This window comes from Mustela lutreola, chromosome 10 (genome assembly GCF_030435805.1).
Source record: "Mustela lutreola isolate mMusLut2 chromosome 10, mMusLut2.pri, whole genome shotgun sequence".
NCBI lineage: Eukaryota > Metazoa > Chordata > Mammalia > Carnivora > Mustelidae > Mustela > Mustela lutreola.
Genome location: NC_081299.1, coordinates 36,238,212 through 36,254,711, shown reverse-complemented (window position 1 = coordinate 36,254,711; position 16,500 = coordinate 36,238,212). Strand labels below are relative to the sequence as shown.

At 40.3% G+C, this 16,500-nt stretch overlaps 1 protein-coding gene across 2 annotated transcripts; it reads right to left on the bottom strand.

Moving 5' to 3' along the window:
* Nucleotides 1–7,676: 7,676 nt before the first annotated feature.
* LOC131809696 (cytochrome b-c1 complex subunit 6, mitochondrial) lies at nucleotides 7,677–16,319 on the bottom strand. Of its 2 annotated transcripts, XM_059137008.1 has the most exons (5): nucleotides 16,163–16,291; nucleotides 12,446–12,472; nucleotides 11,804–11,951; nucleotides 11,531–11,692; nucleotides 7,677–7,891 (listed from the first exon to the last, which is right to left on the bottom strand). In XM_059137008.1, the coding sequence occupies exons 3-5, from the start codon at nucleotides 11,864–11,866 to the stop codon at nucleotides 7,859–7,861; spliced, it is 258 nt and encodes an 85-aa protein (XP_058992991.1). In that variant the 5' UTR covers nucleotides 11,867–11,951; nucleotides 12,446–12,472; nucleotides 16,163–16,291; the 3' UTR covers nucleotides 7,677–7,858. The 2 variants fall into 2 exon arrangements, with proteins under 2 accessions (XP_058992991.1, XP_058992990.1); XM_059137007.1 differs by lacking the exon at nucleotides 11,804–11,951 and having other exon boundaries at nucleotides 16,163–16,319.
* Nucleotides 16,320–16,500: the final 181 nt, after the last annotated feature.

Genomic DNA, 16,500 nt, shown 5'->3' with positions numbered 1-16,500 from the left:
CTAACTGACCCACCCAGAAACCCCCCCCTTTTACATTCTTAAAAATTAAGAATTATTAATTTTTATTTGTTTCATCTATCAATATTTGCCAGATTAGATATGAAAGCAAAAAATTTTTTATATTCATTAAAAATAACAATAGTAAATCCATTGCATGTTAATATAGATATCTTTATGAAAAACAGAGTTTTCTAAAAGAAATTTAGTCAGAACAGTTACAGATTCATTATTTTACAAATCTCTGGCAAATTAATGTCTGGCTTAATAGAAAGTTAGATTCTCATTGTTGTTCTAGTGGAAGTATATGTAGAAAATCCAGCCTCACACAGATAGATAGATTGAAAAGAGAGGGGTATTTTTTTTTTTAATTTTTATTTGTGTTTAGAAATCTCTTCACCCAGCTTAGGGCTTGAACTCATGACCCTGAGATCAAGAGTTACACACTCTTCCCACTGAGCCAACCAGGCGCCCCAAGAGGAATATTTTAATAGCCTGTGTAGATAACTGAATATTCTTAGATACTGTGTCAAAGTTTAACATGTGGTAGTTTTCTTAAAAGTTAGTGGCAGTGTGGAATCTGAAACCGTATCAAAGGACTTTTCATACTCTGTTACAGAGATCCATTGATCTGTCTTGTAGTTAGAATGAATCTTTTACCCAAGCTTGATTCTGTCACATCATACAGTGGTTATTTGGAAATTATCAAGTTCACTGCGTCCTGCTTATCTTCCATATGTTTTCACATTTCATTATACAGTATCAAAAACCACATTTGTTAATATCACTACTGATCTCATCAGAAAAGAAAAGTCTTGAAATATTAGAAAGCTGTTAAGTTCACAGTAATGGGTGCAAGTTTTTCAAAATCCTAATTTATTTTATTTTATTTATTTATTTTAAATAATCGCTATGCCCAATGTGGGGCTCAAACCCACAATCCTGAGGTCAAGAGTTGCACACTCTACTAACTGAGCCAGCCAGGCACCCCTCCAAAACCTAATTTTACTTGAAAGCTCAATTTTTATGTCTGGCAACTAGTACTATCAATTGTTTTTCTTGAAGTGACAGGCTTACTTTGTTCATTTTTCAAGAGAATGCCATTAAAATATGATTGATTTTTGTCTATTGATCTTATATCCTGAGACCCTGCTAAGCTAAATTGTGTTTTGGTAACTTTTCTGGAAATATTTTCACCTTTTCTATGCACGAGGTTTTGTCTTCTATAAAGACACTTTACTTCTTTCCAGTCTGAATTCCTTTTTTTTCTTTTGGATTATTTTACTGTTTATAATTTACAGTACACTGTTCAATACAGGGGGTAATAGTAGACTGACTTTTTTTTTTTTTTTTTTTTTTAAGTAGACTGACTTTTGTGCCCATTCTTTGGAGGGAAAGCATTCAGTAGTTCATCATTAACTATAGGGGTTTTTTTGTGTTATTTTTTTTTTTTTTACAACGGGTGTCCTTTACTAGATTGAGAAAGTTGCCTTCTTTCCTAATTTGCTAAGATTTTAAAAAGCCATGAATGGTGGTTGACTTTCTTCTAATGCTTTTCCTGCATTTATTGAGTTGATCATGTTTTTTCTGCTTTATTGTTAATGTTAATATGTTAAATTATATTGACTGATTTTCAATGATGAACCAACTTTGCATTCCTGTAAAAAAAAAAATACAAATTCATGATGTATTATTCTTTTTATATATTGTTACATTCTTGCATCTGTGTTCATGGAAGATATTGACCTGAATTTTCTCTTTCTGTAATATCTTTGATTTTGATGTCAGGGTAATGCTGAACTCATAAAAATGAGTTTGGGAAGTATCTCTTTACTTCTATTTTCTGAAAGAATTTTTATAGAATTGGTATTCTTTCTTCTTTAAATAATAATAATAATAACCATTATTATTATTTTAGTTTTATTTACTTAAATAATCTCTCCACCCAACATGTGGCTCAAACTCACAATCTCAGGCTCATGCTCTTCCAACTGAGCCAGCCAGGCACCTCTATTTTTGAAATTCTTGTGAATTCAGCAGTGAAATATTCGGGGCCTGGAGTTGGGTGTTTCGGTGTTTTTTGTTTTTGTTTTTATTTTGCCAGGGGTGGAGAGTACAGGGTGAGGAGGAATGGAAGGTTTTTAATTATGAATTCTATTTCTTTCATTAATACAGGGCAGTGATTTTCAACCAGAGATGATGCCCCCTTCCCCAAGGGACACTTGGTAACTTCTGGAGATATTTGGGATTATTATAACTAGATGGTGCTTCTGGCATCTAGTGGGTTGAAGCCAGGAATACTGTTGCAAATCCTATCCCCCACCATAAAGAATATTCTAGCCCAAAATGTCAAGACTGCTAAAATTTGAGAAACCCTGATATAGGGCTGTTTGGATTTTCTAGTTCTTCTTGTAAGTTTTAACAACTTGAGACTTTCAAAGAATTTGTTCATTTCATGTAAGCCGGCACATTTCTTCCTTTTGGTGTTTAGGCAAGGGGTGTCAAACTACAGCACAGCCAAATTTAGCCTCCAGCCCATTTTTGAAATACTGCTTTATTTTTACACAGCCACACTTTTCATTTACTGTGGTTCCTTTACTACTACAACAACAGAGATGAATAGTTGCTCTAGAGATCATAAACCCCACAATCCAAAAGTATTTGCTACCTGAATCTTTACAGAGAAAGAGCTACTGACCAGATTTGTATGATCTATAGTAATGTCCCCTCTCTCATCACTGATATTGCTAATTTGTGTCTTCCCTCTTGGGTACTTTTTTTTTTTTTTTTAAAGATTTTATTTATTTATTTGATAGAGACAGAGAGGGAGAGAACACACAGGCACATGAGCATGCACAAGCCAGGAGAACAGCGGAGGGAGAGGGAGAAGCAGGCTCCCGCTGAGCAGAGAGTGGGATGTGGGGCTCAATCCCAGAACCCCATGACCTGAGCTGAAGGCAGACACTTAATGACTGAGCCACCCAGGCACCCCTCTCTTGGGTACTTTTATCAGCCTACTCTAGAGGTTTATTTTATTGAACTCTACAAAGAAACAGTTTGTGGCTTTGTTGGTTTTCTCCTTTCTATTTCATAGATTTCTTTATAATTTCTTTCTACTTAATGTGTTCTTTTTTATTGCTAACTACCTTTTGTTTAAAAGATTGTATTCATTTTTTGACAGAGAGACATCACAATATTACATTAAATTACTATATATATGTGTGTATATATATATATATAATATAAATAAGAACTTGAAAGAAACAAGGGATGCCTGGGTGGCTCAGCTGTTAAATATCTGCCTTTGGCTCAGTCAGGATTCCAGGGTCCTAGGATCAAGGCCCAGATAGGGATTCCTGCTCAGTGGAGAGCCTGCTTCTCCCTCTCCCTCTGCAGCTCCCCCCTGCTTGTGCTTTCTCTCTGACAAATAAATAAATAAAATCTAAAAAAAAAAAAAAAGAAAAGAGATGGGTAAATAGAATAGATATTTAATTTTAAAAATTTATTTAAAAGGTTAGCAATAGGGCGCCTGGGTGGCTCAGTGGGTTAAGCCTTCGGCTCAGGTCATGATCTCAGAGTCCTGAGATGGACCCACATCGGGCTCCCTGCTCAGCGGGGAGCCTGCTTCCCTCTCTCTCTCTCTCTGCCTGCCTCTCCATCTACTTGTGATTTCTCTCTGTCAAATAAATAAATAAAATCTTTAAAAAAAAAATAAAATAAAAATAAAAGGTTAGCAATAGGGGCACCTGGGTGGCTCAGTGGGTTAAGCCTCTGCCTTCCGCTCAGGTCATGGTCTCAGGGTCCTGGGATCGAGCCCTACCTACATCAGGCTCTCTGCTCAGCAGGCAGCCTGCTTCCCCTTCTCTCTCTGCCTACTTGTGATCTCTGTCAAATAAATAAGTAAAATCTTAAAAAAAATAATAATAAAAAAAAGAATCTCAGGGCACCTGGGTGCCTCAGTAGTTAAGCGTCTGCCTTTGGATCAGGTCATATTCCCCACAGTGGGCTCCCTGCTCGGCAGGAAGCCTCCTTCTCATTCTCCCTCTATGCATGCTCTCTCAAATGAATAAATAATTTTTTTTTTTTAAAGTAATTTTGGTAGGGCGCCTGGGTGGCTCAGTGGGTTAAGCCGCTGCCTTCGGCTCAGGTCATGATCTCAGGGTCCTGGGATCGAGTCCCGCATCGGGCTCTCTGCTCAGCAGGGACCCTGCTTCCTCCTCTCTCTCTCTCTCTCTCTGCCTACTTGTGATCTCTCTCTGTCAAATAAATTAAAAAAAAAAAAAAAAAAATCTTGGGGCGCCTGGGTGGCTCAGTGGGTTAAAGCCTCTGCCTTCGTCTCAGGTCATGATCCCAGGGTCCTAGGATCGAGCCCCACATCGGGCTCTCTGCTCCACGGGGAGCCTGCTTCCTCCTCTCTCTCTCTCTGCCTGCCTCTCTGCCTACTTGTGATCTCTGTCTGTCAAATAAATAAATAAAATCTTTAAAAAAAAAAAAATCTTTAATTTTGGTAAAAAAAAATTTTTTTCTCTCTTCCCTCCAACCACCCCTCCCCTCTTTTCTGGGCCAATTTGATACTATCTCACAGCTTACCTTTTCTTTGTTCATCTATTTTCAGTGTTTTTCTCTTATGTTTCAAGTTTTTATAGTTTCTGCTGCTGTGTCTTCAAGAATCTACAAGTATACCTATTCTTTTTCTTCTTCAGTGTGTAATCTTTTCCAGTGTTAAGTGAATTTTAAATTTCAGATATTTTTTTTTGTTTTGAGAGAGAGAGAACACTTGAGTTAGAGGCAAGGTGAAGGGGGAAAGAGGGAAAGAGAGAATTTTTTTTTTTTTTAAGATTTTACTTATTTGGTAGACAGAGGTCACAAGTAGGCAGAGAAGCAGGCAGAGAAAGAGGGGAAAGCAGGCTCCCTGCTGGGCAGAGTCCGATGCAGGGCTTGATCCCAGGACCCTGAGACTATGACCTGAGCTGGTGAAGGCAGAGGCTTAACTCACTGGGCCACCCAGGCGCCCCAAGGGAGAGAATTTTAAGTAGACTTGGCGCTGAGCGAGAAACCCATCTGGAGCTCAGTCTCACAACCCTGAGATCATAACCTGAGCCGAAACCAAGAGTCAGACACTTAACTGACTTGAGTCACCAGGATCCCCCAGAGATTGTACTTTTAAGCTCCAAAAATTTTGACTCATTTTATGTTTTCCACTTCTCTCATTATGTTCATTTCCATTAAATCCTTGAGCATATTTGTAATAGTGCTTTCAAAGTCCTTGTCTACTATTTTATCATCTCATCATCATGTGTCTGTCTTTATTGACCACTTTCCTTATGGTCACATTTGCCTCTTTTCTTTTGCATGTCAGGATTTTTTAGTTAATGCTTGGTTTTGTGAAATTTACATTGTTGAAGGCTAGATTTTGTTGACTTCTTTTAAAACACCTTGGACTTTGTTCTGGCAGGCAGTCAGGTATTTTGTGAATCAGCTTGATCCTTTCAAGGCTCCTTTTTAAGTTAGGGTATAGCCCATCTTGAGTGGCCTCTTTCTAGGGCTAACTTTACCCCTACTGCTGATGCGCCCTCTTCTGGAGTTCAAGTTCGATGCTCCAGGTGTTCAACAAGTTCAATAGGAATTTCCCACATTAGTTGGTCAAAACTCAAACATCTCCCAGCCTTCTGTTAACTTTGGGAATTATTCAGTTTATAGGTACCCAGTAGTTCATTAAATGGCTACACAGTGTTTTGCCCTATTCATTTGCAGCTTAATATTTAGCAACAGAGTCAAGCATCCTCTAAGCAGAATTCTGGAGCTATTTCTCTGGGTAATTCCTCCTTTCTCTGGTAACACTGATGAACACATTACTAACCATTCACTAAAATCTGAGTAATGAGTTTAAGGATGTTCACCATAAAATTTCAGCTTTGTCGTATGTTTGAAATTTTAATGAGATTTTTGAAATAATCAGATTATATACAACAAATACAATGCCACCATTTTATAAAGGTATTTGTGAGATTATACATCACCATGAAATGGGTTCTAAATCAGAAATGGCTGGGAAATGCTGGCCATTCCTGTAGCTAGGACAACAGATTGGAAGAGCTTCTAAGTTCAAGTAGCCCTTTACTGCATTTTTGCAAACATAGTCCCTCAAATTGTCTCCTTAGTGGCAATGTAAGCTTTCATTTATGCTATAGTGTGTATATTCTCCTTCTGTAATTAGTATGTATCACCTTCTTCACCTAACTTTTGATTCATTTATTAGTATGGATTCATGAATTATTAGATTCAGTGAGTTTAAATCCAGACTATCATATATTTTGATGCTCACATTGTTCTAGATTTGGCTAGTGGCATTTGTGTACTTCTGACGTGCCCCCATTGTTCTTTGAGCATTTTCTTCTTTCTGCAACAAACAAAACATTCAAGGCTCATCTTGTACTTTGCCAGCCCTGGAATCATCCATTTCTCCAAGGAGCCCTGGTTCTTTTTGTTACAGTGAAGCCCTCTTTGTGGGCTGAGCTAGAGAAGTATGTATTCCCTACATACACACTGGCCTCTATATTTACTTACATTGTAAGCTATTTATTTAGTATACAAATACCTCACCACTGCTGGGTTCTTTCTGGTTTTTTTCCTTTCCCCTATTTGTAACTCTGTTCTCTGCTAGCACCTATTAACTTCCAGTATATTAACTTACCAGGTGACTCCCCACCATTGTACGTATGTAACCAATTTCCCATTGTCAGCACTGCCTACCCAGGTGTCTTTTTCTGACCATTCTTGGAATCCAGTATCCCACCCCTCACAAATCTATATCCTTCTCACTCCTTTTTAAAATGCGTATTTTTTCAAAAGCAACCTTGAGGGGTGCCTGGGTGGCGCAGTTAGTTAAGCGTCTGCCTTCAGGTCACATCATGGTCCCAGGGTCCTGGGATGGAGCCTGCTTCTCTCTCTGCCCCTCCCCGCATTCATGCACACACTCTTTCTCACTCACTCTCAAATAAATAAAAATCTTTTTAAAGAAAAAAGCCACCTTGGGGCACCTGGGGTGGCTCAGATGGTTAAGTGGCTGCTGCCTTCCACTCGGATCATGATCCGAGGGTCCCACATCAGGCTCCCTGCTCAGTGGGGAGCTTGCTTCTCCCTCTCTCTCTGCCTGCCTGTCCTCTATCTCTGTCAAATAAAATCTTAAAAAAATTTTTTTTTTTTAAAAGCTGCCTTGTTGGACACTGAAACTAAAAACTGTCAGGACACTTCTGTGGTCAGAGACTTTCTTATGGACTGAGTAGCCAATGAAATTAAGCCATCACTGTACATTTTAACTGTGATAATGGCATCAAGGTAAATTTTTTCAAAGTCCTGATCATTAATAGTTACATTACTTGCAGGAGCCTAAGCGGACAATCAGGTAAGCGTCTGACTTTGGATCAGGTCACAATTTCAGGGTCCTGGAATGGAGCCCTGCATCAGATGCTCTGCTCAGCGGGGAATCCCCTGTCTCTCTGCCCTCTCCCCCAGCACATTCTCTCTCTCTCAAATAAGTAAATCGTTAAAAAAAAAAAAAAAAAAAAAGATACATGCTTGCTAGGTGATGGGTACATGGGAGCTGATTATTGTTCTACCTAGTCTTGTGTTTGAAAATTTCCAAATAAAAAAAAGAAAAGAAAAGGAAGCTGCAGGTCTGCAGATCACTGGACTTTTATTAAGAGGAATCACAGCTAATTACATAGAAGTTACTTGCCTAAGCCAAAACCATGAGGTTTACATGAACATACAGTTACACTTATAAGGAAGAAATGGCATGGTCAAAACCATGAAATATCTTGATGCCCGAGTGATGAAGGCTGGGGTGAAGTAAGCACATTTATTTCAAGCTGTTGAAGAGTTTGTGGGCCACCTACATGAGGGGGAAAAAAGATGGTCATCAACTGCAGCTTTAATGTCATAGCTTACAAGGTCCTCCATGATCTAGCATACTGCCTCTCCTCTCTCCACAGAATTCACACACACCCATACCCCTCCTAAGCCCTAGTGAACTAACTTCAGTTACCTGAATTGATCTCCCTTCTACCCAGAACTCTCTACTTTTTAAGAAATCTTTTATGTTTCCTTTAGAACTTAGTTTACATGTCATGCTTTGTAAGCCATCTCTAAACAAACTCCTATCCCCACAGAAATCTGTCCCTCCTCATTCTTCCCCATAGGAACTTATACCTCCCGTGTCACAATATTTTTTAATGTAACAAATATTTATATAACATCTTCTATATGCCAGCTACCCTTCTAGGTGCTGAGTGAGCTACAATGGAAACCAGGCAGTATCTCTCTTAGGAAACGTAGAGACTAATAAGAGAAATGTAATATACACCTAAGGTAAACTTGACAGTGATAAAAGCCCCGAGGAAAATAAAAAAGGGGTTGGGGGTAGGGGGAATCAGCAGCTTTAAATAGAGGATTAGTGAAGGCCATCCTGAGAAGGTTATACCCAAAGAGTTAGGTATTCTACTTGTCTCCTATGCAGGTTCAACTAAATAAAGGAAGGACCGTGCCTGTCTCATTTCTACCTTTCAACCCAGTGCTAGGCTCATGAAAGTTAAATAACATACAATTTACCATTTTAACTAAAGTCTACGACAAAACCCCGAGATTAAGAGTCACAAGTTCCACTGAATGAGCCTGCCAGTGGCCCTCATTTTAACTATTTTGAACTCTATAGTTCTGTGGCATTAAGTAACTCATACTGTCCAGCAATTATCAAGTTCCAGAATTTTTTCATCTTCCCAAACTGAAACTAAGTAATTCCCCCATTTCCCCTTCCCTGAAGCCCCTGGCATCCACCATACCACTGTCCATGAATTGGATTACTCTAGGTACCTTGTAAGTGGAATGACATATTTGTCTTTTTGTGATTGGTTTATGTAACTTAGCATGTCTTCAAGGTTCATACAGGTTGTAACACATCGGAGTTTCTTCCCTTTTTAAGGCTAAATATTTCATTATAGGTATATACCACAATGGACAGTTGGATTGCATCTACCCTTTGGCTATTATGAATGCTACTGTAAACATGCATGCACAAATACCTGTTCAACTGAACAGACTCAGTTCTTTCGGGGTATACAAGCAGAAGTGAAATTGCTGGATCACATAGCAGAGTTTAATTTTTTGAGTAAAGTGCTTCATTTCTTTTCACTGCCAAATAATATTCCATAATATGGATATATTACATTTTATTTACTTATCAACTGATGAACATTTATGTTGTTTCCACTTTCTGGCTATTATGAATAATGCTCCTACGAATATTTGTGTACAACCTTTATTCAGACATAGGTCTTCATTTCTCTTGAGTATATATACCTAGGAGAATTACTAGACCATATGTTAACTTGATGTTTAACTTTTTTTTTTAAATGAAGGTTTATTTATTTATTTATTTGACAGAGATAGACAGCAAGAGCAGGAACACAAGCATAGGGAGTGGGAGAGAGAAAAGCAGGCTTCCCGCCGAGTGGGGAGCCTGATGTAGGGCTCAATCCCAGGACCCTGGGATCATGACCTGAGCTGAAAGCAGACGCTTAACAACTGAGCCACACAGGTGCCCCTATGTTTAACTTTTTGAAGAACTGCCAGACTGTTTTCTACAGGGCTACACCAATCTACATCTCCAACAGCAATTTCTCCATATTGACAACACCAATCTGTTTTTTTTAATGATACGGAAATTACAGATGCATGTTTTGTTTATAAATTTTCCTTCTTTCCACTAAAATTATGTTGAAAAAGGAATATAATGCCTTTATTCATATTTTATATTAAATGTATTTGGATTCCATTTTTGTTTAAAAATCTGATAGTATATATGAGAAAACATGGTTATCTCTAGGCAGTATGATTTCAGTTCGATTTTTTTTTCTTTTTTTTTTTTTTAATTTTATTTATTTGACAGACAGAGATCACAAGTAGGCAGAGAGGTAGGCAGAGAGGAGGAAGCAGGCTCCCCGCCGAGCAGAGAGCCTGATGCGGGGCTCGATCCCAGGACCCCAGGATCATGACCTGAGCCAAAGGCAGAGGTTTAACCCACTGAGCCACCCAGGTGCCCCTCAGTTGATTTTTCTATCTTTATAAAATATCCTCCTTGTCACAACGTGTTTAATGGGGCGGGGGTATATGTACATTTGTGAATTTCCACTCTATATCATAGAATTAAAACACCTATACTGAATGTTTTTTTTTTCCCTCCCTTTCAGAAAGCTCTACACCCAATTCAGGGGCTTAAACTTAAGACCCTGAGATCAAGAGCTTCGTGCTCTACCAACTGAGTCAGCCAGCATCCCTGGGATTGTTGAAGCATAAAGTTGGTAGAGGGGAGATCATTAACTTTTTTCAGGGGGAAAAGAGTAATTTATTTTTCCCTTTTGACCCCCTTCACCCATTTCTCCCTATCTTTTTGATTATACCCATCCAGGCAGGTATGAACTGGTGTATCACCGTGGTTTTGATCTGTATTTCCTTGAGAGCTAATGGTGTAAAGCACCTTTCATATGCTTATTAAGTACCCAATTGTTTTAATTAACATATAATACATTATTTGTCCCAGGGGTACAGGTCTCTGAATCATCAGGCTTACACATTTCTTCACAGAATTCACCATAGCACATACCCTCCCCAATGTCCATATCCCAGCCACCCTATCCCTACCAATTGGTTTTAATATAAGCAATCATCAAACTTTTGCCTGCTCTGCAATTTATTTAAAATATCTGTCATATGTGGGGCGCCTGGGTGGCTCAGTGGGTTAAAGCCTCTGCCTTCGGCTCAGGCCATGATCTCGGGGTCCTGGGATCAAGCCCCACATCGGGCTCTGCTCAGCAGAGAGCCTGCTTTCCCCTCTCTCTCTGCCTACTTGTGATCTCTCTGCCAATTAAATAAAATTTAAAAAAAAAAGTCTGTCATATGTAAGAGAGTCAAATTTACTTAAAGAAAAAAAAAATATATATATATATAATAATAAGGGGGCACCTGGGTGGCTCAGTCCATGGTCCTGGGGTTGAGCCCTGTCAGGGGTCGGGCTCCCTGCTCAGCAGGGAGTCAGCTTCTCCCCTGTCCTCTGCCCCTTCCCCTGCTCTCTCAAATAAATAAAATCTTAACATAAATAAATAAATAAATAAATAAAACTTTTTGGGCCAACTAGCACATACAAGACATACTGGAGAATATAAATGATTTTAAAGAATAGCCTGCTGCTTAAAGGTACAAAATCCAGCTTCCCCAATGTTTTGCAGTCCAAGTTGGGACATCATTTCTCTTCTTTAAGCCTCAGTTTCTTATCTGTAAAATGGGGCTAATGAGACCTATGTCCAGGAAAGTAGCAGAATTAGGTGGATTATTTATGTAAAGTGCTCAGCACCGTACCTAACATATATGGGCCAGTAAGTGAATGCTTATTGCTGGATCTGCCCCTAGTATGGAGAAGCTGTCAGCACCAAGTCTGCCTGGCCACTAAGCTTTCCCCTCCCTGATTAGGCTGACTTACGCAGTGGTCCCTTGCATGCAGGAAGTCAAAGAGCTCCTCCGTGCAATCCTCCTCTGTCTGTGACCTGGAGGATACACGCTGGTCACACATCTCTAGCCGCTCCCGAGCCTTTACACATTTCTCCAGCTGCTCGCATTGCTCTCTCACTGTTGCTAGGGGATCCTGAAGAAGAAACACAGAAAAGAACGGATATGCGGGGTTTTAGGAGGAGACCCACAAACCATCTGCTTTGATTAACACAACCACCAAACCAAGGTGCTGCCTCTGAATTACCGTGCAGAAGGCCAGCTGGCAGAGCCACACTGCCGCCAGAAATGGGAGAATGGGGTCTCCCATTCAATTCTGATGCTAAGTAGTAGGGGAAAGTTTCACATTCCTGCCTTCCAAGGTTGCCAGTATGCACTGAAAGCCTCAGTCCTATCTGAAAAACAAGGTGGTAAAGGAAACCTAGCCAAACTTGAAGTATATCTATAGGAGGCCTTACATGTTAACACAGCATTTGGGGATATGTGAGGTCTGTGAATTTGAATTCCCCTCATATGACAGCCAGGCCTATGTACCCCAGCTGCCCAGCTAGAAAGGCAATGTTAACATGGAGAAGGACTGTATAAGAAAAGTTCCTTCCTGAGTTCTTTATTAAACCGCAAAGAGCAGACAGATAACTGAATACCAGGCCCTCAAGATGCTGCTCTGCTCCCTGACACCATGACTGAAGAAGCTCCAAACCCAGAAGACTCAGCTTCCCAGACCCACACCCACCAAACACCCCACAGCACAAGAAGTGTTAAAGGCTTCTTCCATTTCCACTCTCTTCAAGGTGTCAAATAATAAAGACTCCTTAAAATGCCCTTAGAGTTTTCATTAAGTTCAAACTTCCTTTTACTGAGATGGTTCCAAACCTTAGATGGCTCTTACCACTAATTCCTCCTCCTCCTCTTCCTCCTACAAAAGGAAAACAAGATTAATGTCAGCAGCAACTTAGGACACATATTACTAAATCATACTGATGTAATTACTGAGGATAAACACTGTATTAGTTGTTTTAAAATTTTCTGTAATTTTATGATGCTTTCACATTTTAGGGGCTTTGCTAATCCGGGAGAAAGCCCCTGCCAGGGGACACACCCTTCATATGTGAACCAATCAATCCAAACCCCTATCACCAATCACTTCCTGTATCTCCCAAACTAAACCAATTATTGCTCCTGCCCTAAATACCCTACCAAACAGCTAGGGACCACACCTATATCCCAGAACCCATAGAAATTACCCAAATAATCCAATCCTAAACTTGCCAGAGCTTGCCTATCCTGACTCACCCACTCTTTCCCTCAGAAAGCAAGAGTCTGGTTTCCCTTGCTCTTTCTGGGGGTCCAGGCCCTTCTCCAGGTGGCTCTGATTGGTGTGGCCCTCCCCGCCTTCTCTTGGGACTCATAATAAACTCTTCTTTCAAAAACAGTTGTCTCCATGCCTGTAAACTTACCATACGTAATTAATACAAACCCTGAGTACAAGGACACACTATCTGACATTCATTAGCAACAACCTAGTGTGTAGGACACTGAAGTTTATAAAGTAGGGCACTGGGTGGCTCAGCTGGTTAAGCTTCCATTTTTTGCTCAAGTGGTAATCCCACCATCCTGGGATCCAGCCCCATGTCCAGCCCCACATCGGGTTCCCTGCTCAAGGGGAGTCTGCTGCTCCCTCTCCTCCTGCACCCCCCCCTTGCTTGGTTCCCTCTTGGTTTCTCTCTCAAATAAAATCTTTAAAATAAAGTTTATAAAGTACTTTCATATCTGTAATTTGATTAATCACAACAGCTCCTTAAGGGCTCCCAGTTTAGAGTTAGCAACATTAATTATTTTGTTTTTAAAGCTCTATGATGATGAACATGGAGCTTGAACCCACCACCTAAGATCAAGAGTCACATGCTCTATTGACTGAACCAGCTGGTGCCCCATTGAGAAATATTCTGATACAGATTCGAGCTGATGTTCACTTATATAACTTATTTTGTTTGAAATTCTGGTAGGCCCTAATATTATGAGAAACAGCTCAATTTAGTACTTACAAAGTACTAAACAAAGTTAAGAGGAAAACTAACATTTTTTCTAAACTCTGAACTGGAACTGGGAATACGAAAATGGCCAAACCTAAACTTTTCTTTAACCAGAGCTTAACTAGCTAGAAACGGTTAGTTTTTAGATTAGTTTACAGTCACTGCTCTTTGACCCCAGGACTAAGCAGATTATCAGCATTAAGTCAATCAAAGGTCTAGAGTACGCACTCCATTCACAAGTTGTCAAACACCAGTATTCTTACCTATCTACTTCTGATTCAAGCATACAACCTCAAATTTAGTTTCCTTTCTTCCAAGGAGGGCAGTGTAAAAAAGTCCCTGTGGGAGCATCATTATAGGCCAAAATCTGGGGCACAGGAAAATCTGATCAATATTTTATTTTATTTATTTATTTTTTTAAAGTTATTTATTTATTTATTTGATAGAGATCACAAGCAGGCAGAGAGGCAGGCAGAGTGGCTGGCAGAGAGAAAGGAGGAAGTAGGCTCCCCAGTAACAGAGAGCCCGATGCGGGGCTCGATCCCAGGACCCTGGGATCATGACCTGAGCCGAAGGCAGAGGCTTTAACCCACTGAGCCACCCAGGTGCCCCCTGATCAATATTTTAACCTGTCAAGAGTAAGCTGTTTGCCTGCCTGCACGTGCACATACCCACATCTGGGGGAAGAGAAGAAAAAAGTATACAGGAAAATAAAAACTCAGCAATCCCTCATGTTTTCAAAATTCCAACAACACAATCTGCTTCATTCTCAACCATGCCCTTTGCAGAAGAGACCAAACCTCATGTAAGCTGGGAGGGCTAAGGCAAGTTTAACTATAATTCATGCTATTTATTCTCGCAATTAGCAAAGATCTCTTCTAAACATGATGTCAAACTCTAGTTTTTCATTAGTTTCCTAACACTGCTCTTTAAAAAAACTCATACTGAAAAAGTTTTTCCAAAAAATTGAGATCATTTATTTTGCCTCAGAAACCTGAAATTAGAATCCTAGAAGCAAAAACAAAAAACAAAACAAAACAAAACAAAAAAACAAAACAAAAAAAGAATCCTAGAAGCAAGACCTTTGTATCATTTCCCTATTAGCAATGCTACTACATAGATCATTTTCATAATTTTGTGTCAAACGTATCATGGCATGTTTTGGAAAAACAACTCCAAATACTAAGTCTGAATATGGACTGCTTTATGTAAAATTTCTAGTCAATGACACAAACCAAACCAAGGTCACACTAAATACAAAGAATGCCCAAAAAGTATACGTTCTTCATAAAAGTTGTTTTCTTTTCTTTTTTTTTAAGATTTTATTTATTTGATACACAGAGAGAAGACAAGCAGAGGGGAGCAGCAGAGGGAGAGGGAGAAGCAGGTTCCCCACTCAGCAGGGAGCCAGATGCAGGGCTAGGTCCCAGGGCTCCAGGATCATGACCTGAGCCAAAGGCAGATGCTTGACTGAGCCACCCAGGCAACCCAAAGACCTCAGCTTTCTTAATTTTAAAACTGACTACCTTTTTTTCAACTGCTGTGGTGAGCCCTACTAAACTTTCTGGTATACTTCCTGCTAAACTTCCTGAGGCTGGCTCCATTTTGTTCTGGTTCCCTTTCTGAAAATAGTAACACTAGGGAAAAATCATGGGATAAACTAGTTTCCAACTATTCGGAACCCATAAACCCAGAACAGCTGCCCCGAAGTGACTAGAGAACAAAGGATAGGAAATGTGATTGAAAACCAAAAGCTAGATGACCTCTGAAAAGCTGGGTAGCACCGTGGCTAAGTCTTGGCTCTGAAACCATGCTGCTTGGGTTCAACTACCCCATCCATGATTAAAAGAGTGGTCCTTAGAGAAGATATTTAGCCTTTCTAAACTAGTTTTTCATCTGTAAAAAGACCATAATAATAGTAGCCAATACTTACCTCGTAGGACTAACGTGTGGCTTAAATGAATTAGTCATATAAAGACTTGGGAATAGTAAGCAGTCAATAATTATCATACCGGTATTCTTATTCCGGGATAGAGCTCCCTCTTCCATCATCGCAGTTATACTGGCATATTCCCCAAATATACCTCCCACCACCACTCCTACCAAAAAAAAAAAAAAAAAAAAAAAAAAGAAACCACTTCTTCACAGAAACTAGCGTTAAGGCCAGATCTCCGGAGCCTCCATCGAAGATGTGGCAGGATTCCTGACCTGAGGGGAGAGAAGCACTATGACCGGTCGGCTTGACCCCTAAACCTGTCAAACCAGGGTCTCAGGTCGTCTGGTTGGCTAAAAATAGACTGTTTTTACAAAAGTTTAGGCGACCCAGCATTTTCGCTGTTGTTACACCTTCACCTCATTCACAGAATGGGGAAACCAAACCCAGAAAAGGGGTGGTTATCTACTTGTCCCAGATGAGTAGACAAATTCTGGGGAAGGGTCGAGGGAACTAGCAATCGTGACCATGAAAACTCTAGGGGCGAATCTAGGGCCAACAGGGGCGCGGGTGTGTGTTGGCGGGGTAGGTCTTGAGCCTCAGGGTAGTGTAGAGGGTCGGGTCGGTCGCCTTTCCTTACCTCCTTGGGATCTCCGGACCCGGTCAGCATCTTTCGCTCGTCCTCCAGCCCCATGACCCGCTACGGTTCTGAATTCAACACCAGCAGCAACAGCGGCACCTATTCCACTTCAGGATCAAGAAGGACTTGTAAGGGTCACTCAGCGGATATCCGGCGATCTGGCCGGAAGTGCGGCAGACTCGTCGTAGTAGCGAACACACGCTCGGATTGGCATATACTACCGTCCAAACGCAAGGGATAGGGGGAGCTGGTATTTGCACCTGAGGAGAAGTTGCTAAGTAATGTCCCCTTAATCGCGCCAGTGTCAACTACATAGATCTGCATATTTATTTAAAATA